The sequence below is a fragment of the Poecilia formosa genome, unplaced genomic scaffold, assembly GCF_000485575.1.
Source record: "Poecilia formosa unplaced genomic scaffold, Poecilia_formosa-5.1.2 Scaffold578, whole genome shotgun sequence".
NCBI classification, from domain to species: domain Eukaryota; kingdom Metazoa; phylum Chordata; class Actinopteri; order Cyprinodontiformes; family Poeciliidae; genus Poecilia; species Poecilia formosa.
In genome coordinates, this window is record NW_006800517.1 from 66,319 (window position 1) to 74,272 (window position 7,954).

General features: G+C 39.2%; 1 protein-coding gene across 1 annotated transcript; it reads right to left on the reverse strand.

The window, feature by feature from the left end:
- Nucleotides 1-1,660: 1,660 nt before the first annotated feature.
- LOC103129792 (multiple inositol polyphosphate phosphatase 1) lies at nt 1,661-7,925 on the reverse strand. The gene is made up of 7 exons (XM_016665389.1): nt 7,362-7,925; nt 6,942-7,133; nt 5,620-5,820; nt 5,318-5,415; nt 4,605-4,735; nt 4,390-4,523; nt 1,661-3,185 (listed from the first exon to the last, which is right to left on the reverse strand). The coding sequence occupies exons 1-7, from the start codon at nt 7,762-7,764 to the stop codon at nt 2,932-2,934; spliced, it is 1,413 nt and encodes a 470-aa protein (XP_016520875.1). The 5' UTR covers nt 7,765-7,925; the 3' UTR covers nt 1,661-2,931.
- Nucleotides 7,926-7,954: the final 29 nt, after the last annotated feature.

Here is a 7,954-nt window from a genome sequence, read left to right on the forward strand (position 1 = left end):
AGGATGTATCTTACTTTTGACAGAGTGAAAGAATATAAATAATAGTCTTTACCACCTGTGTAAACTTTGCTGGTGAATGTAATATATGTTACATTGTTTCATTTCTAATATAGGCCCTTGTGTCAGATAATCTAAGTCAATGTTAGAGAATAATTAATTTTTTAGATTAACGGAATCTCAGTTAGCCTTCATAGCGGGGCTGAACCCGGTATTATACCAAGCACCACTTACCCCATTTATGTACCAGACACAGACCTGCAGCCTTGGGGGGTTCTAGATGGGGGCCAACGGGGTACCAAAGAAGTTATACTAAATAAATGTCTTATATTAATACTCAGTGGTGGATCACTTTTTTAAAAAACTTTCACAATTTTACTTTAACAACAAATTAAAAATTATAGTGCTGCACTTTTAGCTGCTGTATATGATCACACTTTCCATCTGCCAGGGATCTGCAACCTGGATCTCTAGAGACACAAGTGGCTCTTTGGCTCACTTATTATATCAAATGATGAAATAATGCTCTGTTTTGTTTTGGGGTTTTTCCCCCCATTCTTTTTCAAGTGTCGCCATGGAAAACCACCAACTATCCTGCCCCTGTGTTAAATTTGGTCTAGAACCAGCCTCCAAACCTAACTCCTTATTTCTATAAATATTTTAGTAATACTCTTTACAGTACCAGAATGTTCACATAACTTTTATACTTTTGGCTGTCTGAGGACATATTTTGAATATTAAATCAGGTGTTATGATCAGTTGATCAGTTACTCAGTACTTGAGTAGTTTACCAAATACTTTTTACTCTTGCTTAAAAAGGTGTTTTTAAGGTATGGGTATGCTACTCTGATTGGAGTACAATTTTGGGGTAACTCTAACCAACTATGCATGACTGATTGTTCTATGGATCACTTTTTAAAAACAAAAAACACCGCCATAAAATAATGTCCATCACTGCAGTGGAAGTCCCACCCAGTGGCACATTATTCATAAATCCCCTCCCCCCCCCGAGGGAAGGAACGTCAGGGTGAAGGAGCGACGCATCCTACCTGTGGAGGTTTCATTTCGTCCAAGATTAAGGTAAGCTTTAATTAATTTATTTTATACCTGGCTTTCATGAAGCTGCTGTATTACTTTATGTTTTAAAGTTTACATGACAGTAGGACTGTAACGATTCCTCAAATGATTCGAGTACCTCGATTATTAAAATTCCTCGAGGAAAATTTATCTGCTTCAAAGCTTTGTTAAATTATGTTTTATTATTTAGCACATCGTGTTCTGCCCGGGTTATTATTTATGGTGGGCTGCGCTGTTGTTGGTAAGTGCTAGCAGCATGGTACAGTATAGAATTTTCCGCCGTTTCATGAGGTTTTGGGGGACCAATAAGGATTGTTAAATTGTGTGGCGGTTTGGAGTATGACAACCGCCACACAATTACATGTCTACATGTAACCATATTTGTAAATGGCTTTATTTATAACTCCTGGAGGTGGGGCTCAGGCGTTATATACCTCTGTCCCCTCCATGGAGGCGTCTCCCTGCTCCAGACCTAGCCAGGTCTGTGGAAACGTGATTACTTTGGAGTAAAGCGGGGCTGCCAAAGCAGAGCCTGGGAAAAGGAAATAGTCCCACATGTCTCTGCTTTAGTAAATAAGCACAAATATTTAATCTGAAAATCTTGCTTTATTAAAGCTTTAATTCAGAAACATTTGGAACCAAAAGCACCCTGAAAACTTATTTGGCACATACACCAATTATTTCACCCACAAGATATTTTCTAAACCCAGAGCAGGAATTTGTGCAGTCACAATTTCAAAACTGTTAATATGTAAATTTGATAAAAAAATATGTTTTAAATATTAGTTGAAACTGTCACTATGTTGCAACACTATGGGATGAGGCAGATAAGCTGTGAAAAAAAATTGTGGTCCTATGCCTTCTCCCAGTGCTTACTAGAAGCGACCAATCAGAGCCAGAAGGAGGGCTCTGTAAATGCTGTTTACAAAAGTAAACAGCATTTACAGAGCTGTTTAAGGTAAGCTTTAATTAATTTATTTTATACCTGGCTTTCATGAAGCTGCTGTATCAGCTACAACTGGCTACAACATAAGCCAGTTGTAGCTTATGTGATAAACTACAACTGGCTTATCACAACATAGCCTGCCAGGAAAGTTCAGGATAATTGTCATGGCCACCAATATAGGTCCTGTAACATCAAATTATTTCTCTGCCATCAACACATTTAGCAGCACATACAGGAATTGATTGACAGCTCCAAGACTTTCCTCTTGGCTACCGACTGGCAGCGGTGCATTTTTGCAGACTGCAATAGTAGCTGCAATCTATGAAGAGAGATCCATCTTTACATATGCTCATATTATGCTGTCATGGCATAGCAATGGTTTTAACATATGTAGAAAACATTTTAAATAAAAGTTACATACTGCTGCCTTAAATAAAACCTGAGTCAGCAAGAAATTAACTTAAAGCTTCAGACAGAATCCCAGATTAAAGAGTCAGTTAAAAAATTAGAGTAAGGCCTTGCTGCAATATTCTTTGTATTCATCTAAATACAATTTCAGTAAATTTCAGCTAGTTGAGTGGAACACAGAGATTTTTCCAGTTGATTACATTAATATTTTTGTATGCAGAGGCTGGAAATGGTACAGAAACTGTTTGCTATTGAAAAGAGCTGGTAGATATCTGGATGCCCTTTAAACAGCAGTTTATGAAAAGAAATCACTTCAATGGAGTGTCACAGCTCCACTAAGAGGGAATAATCACTCCAGTCAGTTTTTGCAACACTTAAGAAAGTTCAGACCTTGAAGAGCAGTTTTGCAGCTACAGTATCTGATTGGATGATGCCTGAGTGAGTTTGAGGCTTTGTCACCAGGTGGATTAAGACAGAATAAGATTGTGTAAGGGTTAAAGCTGTCAAAGCTCAGTGTTGGGTCCCCGGCCTTCGGGTTTCCTCTCACACTCTGTGTTGAAGTCACAGCCATCTAGCAGGTAGCGGTATGCTGCACGAACATCCCTGTAGAGTGGTGCATCCTCAGTCTGAAAGTTTGGAAAGCGTAGTGGAGTCTCATTGATGAGCAGCTGTAGTCGGGGGCCACGCTGACAGTCATAGAGAACGAAGAGCAGGTTGGCAGCGTATGGAATGATGCGACTGGTCCGGAAACTTCTTCCTACAGAGAGATGTGCAGTTATTGTTCTGAACAACAGGACATGTTCATTTGAAAACACTATGTGACTTCTGAAGGCAGTTGGTTACAGTCGATTAAAAAAAAAGTTGATTTTAAAAATCTCTATTGAAATCTCTTTACTCTTTAGAGTAAGGAGAGCTGAATAAAGATTTTATTAGCTTTATGTCATGTTATTATTCCCTAATCAAAAACATAGCTAGAGTGTCGCCTTGATTCTTTCATGCATGTTTGAGAACTCCTTGAATTTCCTGTGGCAGTCATTCAGAGGTGTTTGTGTTTGCTCCCACAGGACGCCGAGTATTTCCACAAAGCTCCTCTTGGAGCTGTAGTCTCCAGCTGAGCTTCCACCTCACAATACACCTCCATCCTCACCTCCCTCACACAGCTCTAACAGAGTAGCAGCAGTTAGCAAGCACCTAACTTGCTAATTGCAAGTTAGCTGGTCTGATTAACATACACACTAATTCTCAGTTCTATGCTCCCAACAATGGTTGCTAACGTCATAATGAGAAGCATTATTGTGATGACGTGCTGAAGGCAGAGTGTCAAAGAGTAGAAACTTAAGGAGACAGAGACCCGATATTAAGGCTTCAAATTATGAAGTCTAATTTCTTTTAAGTTATCTTTGACATACGGTATAACAACCGAAGATAACATAGTTGATTGATTGTGCTATAAAATGGCACTGTTTGCCTGTAACCCCCTGTCCCCCAAAAAACCCAAAAAAAAAAACCAATATACTACCATTTTAATAATTCCGCTGACCATCCCAGTATGGTGTAAACTCTATTTATTATAAAATATATTTTTTTAAAATAAATAAATAAATAAATGCTTTCTTTTATTTAGTAATTTGGGTGAAATTTTGAGTATGTCCAGAAAGGAGTCAGCTTTTCCTATTTTTTTTTAAAATGTCTTTTTAGCATAAAGTTTCCCCCAACACTTCTAGATGCCTTCAAATTTTACTAAACTTTTTTCCTTTTTTACTTATTTTTACATAACATAGAATTAAAAGATGCTTCTAGCACTCCAGTGTTTTGTCATTTTAAGAAAATTTCCTTGTAAAAATTTATCTTTCCTTTTTGGAAAAAGTGAGACCTTTTTTTGTTCCAAAAATGGGAACCTTCCTGGCATGTAGAAAGAAATACATACACATTTCAAATTTGATAAATGTCAGGCTTCATACCATGCTGTGAGTGGTAGTTGCTAGCAGTGGGCAGAGTCTGGTCTTTGTACAGTCCAAGTAGGGAGATGAGGGGGATGAGCGTCTCAGCATGTCCCACCAAGACAGAGGCTGGTTCTGGCCCTGCCTCGGTGGATCTGGAATCAACCAGGATTCAGTCAATTAACAATAGGGAATCAATAAGGGGGTTCCTAGAGCTTAGTCAGGGAACACCCCACCTGCGAGGACGACCAGCTTTATCGAGAGTCCTGAAAATGTGATGGAAGAGCGGACAGCTGGACAGACTGCTGATTAAGTGACCATGAGAGCGCTTCCAGAATTGCTTCAGATCAAAACTGTACTCCAACACCTGCAGAAAAATGATAAGGAGAAAACAGCATCAAAAATCATTGATCAGTTTAATCTATTCTGGTCTTTGTTCAAGATCCCAGATGATAAACCTCAGAACCAACATTTTTCCTGATTGAAAATCCAAAATGAATCAGAACAAATCTCTGTTTCTGCCTCCAGAGGGTAACCCTTTTGACCAAACTGTGTTCCAATTCAAAGAGTCTAAATGCCTGGACCAAGCTTTTCAACTTTCCATTTCTGATCAACCATTTTGCTTTTGTAGTAGGGAAAACTTTAAACTTGACCTTAAAAGTTTAAGGTGTGAAAACCTTGTCTTATAAGAAAAGATGTGCATCCTAACATGTTCATAACATTTTGCTAAGGTTGGTTTCTGCTACCTAGACAGACATTACTGAAGGCACCCTTCACTTTGCTCACCCACACCTGAATTGATTCAAACTTTATTTTTGATAATTCAGCATTTTAAACCAAAGTAAACTGAGGTTCACTGTGAGTTTACTGAGAAATAATGCATTTCCTTGCAATTTTTTTGTTTTATATCAATTTTGCAAATATCTTTCAGAAAATATTGCTCTCATACCTTTGCATCACTCTCATCAAACAGGAAGCACCATGGTGAGTGGATGGATTTGATGGACAGTTCGTAGGAACAGATGAAGAACGCTGCTTCCACCAAGTCTAGAAGTGCCAGAAAGGGGAAAAAAAGGTCAAAGGGAATATTCCTTTCTAACATTACAATCTGATAGAGTGACTAAACACACAGAATGAGAAAAACATCTGCAAAATTGGTAAAAAGAAAAAAAAGAGAAATGTTGTAATATTCTTCAACTTCCAAGTTCTATATTACATCTCTAACTTGAGGGAATGCCTCTTGGCTCCTACCTGGGGTGAGTAGGTGAAGAGAAAGGCCGAGTTTCTCAGCCAACCTCCTCCTCACTGCCTGCATTTCCTCGCCATGTTTGAACTTCTCAACTTCCAGCAGCGCAGTGTGGTTGTTCTCCACGCCTTCCACATAACCACGGCAACGCTCAAAGAAGCGCATTAGTTCATCATCCACCTCATGGTTGTATCCTTGAGCACTGTCTGTAAGGGCAGAGGTCAGAGGTCAACATTTTAGGTAAAAGACTTGTCAGGTGTTCTAACTATCTGTGCTACTCATCAATCTGTCCTACCTTGTGGTAATGCGCATGCACACATTGATGCTATGTCACATACTTCTTACTCAGCAGATTTCTTATCAATACATCCTACCTGTGGAAGTTTCGTTTCATCTGTTTTATTTCGTCAAAGATTAAGGCAAGCTTTAATTAATTTATTTTATACCTGGCTTTCATTTAGCTGCTGTATTACTTCATGTTTTAAGTTTACATGACAGGCAACTTGTAACCATATTTGTAAATGGCTTTATTTGTCATCCGCAATGTCTTTACTTTACTGTATACTGTAAGCAAGAAAGTCATTACTTGTCGTCAGTCATGTGAATCAGGACAAAATACGTTGTTTTTGTGGGACATTTTGTCCTCATTTAAAATATAGGGCCTTTAATTTTTTTTTTATTAAACCTTGTCAAATAGAGCATGCTGGTAGCGTTATTATGTGGTATTGAAGCTGTTTATGTCTATGGTGTAATAGTTTTAGTGCATCAACATGTGCTACTTCTGTATTTTATAACATTCAAATGAAGGAATCTGCTGCAGCAAAATGTGCTACCCACATATTTACCAGGTAAAATATTTGGATGGAGTTTTGGTAGATCATTATGTGGAACCATGTGTATTTTATGAAGGTAGGATTCTAATATGAGGTTTAGTGCATCTAAATGTATTAGCTTTACATATTAAAACAGGCACGTTATTCTCAAGAAGGATATTAGTGCAATTACATAAGTAGGTATTTTAAACGGGTTCAGGTGGTTTTAGAAAAGTTTTCGTCATTCACATATTTTTATGCTACGTATCACTGCTAAGCGCCACTTAAATACCGTCACTTAAATAATGATTTCCGATTATTATATTTAACATTGACACTGACTGATAAGGTATTTGGTATGTAAACATGACGGTAGTGGTTTTCGAAAGGTAGCAGCGACCGACAGGCATAGTACAGACTTTCCTATCGTAGCGCTGATCTGACGAGATAGCACAGACAATCAGAACACCAGAATATATTGCAGTGGTGGCAGCAGCAGCAGTGGTGACTGTCACCATGGCAACCCCAGTGTTGCTGCAGACCCTCCTGGAATGCCTCCACGCTGCTCACACAGCGATGCTTAGAGCTGGTCACAAAGTGGATTCTCCTCTTCCTCACATTTTCTTCCGACAGCAGAGATGGTAACAAAGTGGCCAGCCGCTGGGCCAGGAACTGGAGGTCTTCCCTACCCTTCCTCACCAGCTGACCTGATTAAGAGGCATAAGAGGATTCATTTTTCTGGAATATTTAAAAATTCTAGATGCAAATTATTATTTTTAAAAAGGCCTGATTTTTTTTTATCCTGTGTAATGTAAATCCATTTTTTCTTCTTTTATTACCTTAAATTCATCTTCAGATTTTTACTTGAAAAATATTTCCTGAAAAGAAATTCCCTGCAAAAGTTGCCAGCAAAAACTCCAGTCTAGAATGCTTACCGTCCATGTCCTCGGTGTACCAGGGTTCCCAACGGTTCCGGAGCTCAACCAGCCAGCCAGTGGAGCTCTCTGAGGTTCTGGAAGTTTCATTCTGGAGTAGCTCGCTTAGTCTGTGTATTCTGCGGATGTTCTTGATGGTAGGAAACCGACTACCATGTCTAATGATGGCGGTCACGTGGAATGGGGTGCAAAAATCACCTGGCGGGGGTCTGAGGACCGAGGTGTTCACGGTTAAAGGGTCTCGGAGTAGGTTCGGCTTCACCTCCTCATAGCGAGTCTTAGTTCCGAAGTAAGTGGCAATACTAGGGACATCCGGTATTTCCGCGGAAGAGCAGAATTCAACGTTTTGAATTAGGCTGAGAGCCGCCAGCCACAGGAATCCGTGTGTTCCGATATGTAACATATCAGCTGATACCTTTGTTTGCCGTGTTTATGTTCCCAGATATGACAACAAGACCTTCTAGATGCCTTTTAAGTACCCCTTATTTTTTACCGATCAACCGAATCGAACCAGGAAGTCAGAGACTGAAACGTAGCCATAGATATCATAGACATAATATAAGGATAGACGCCTCATGGACCGCTCTCGCCTA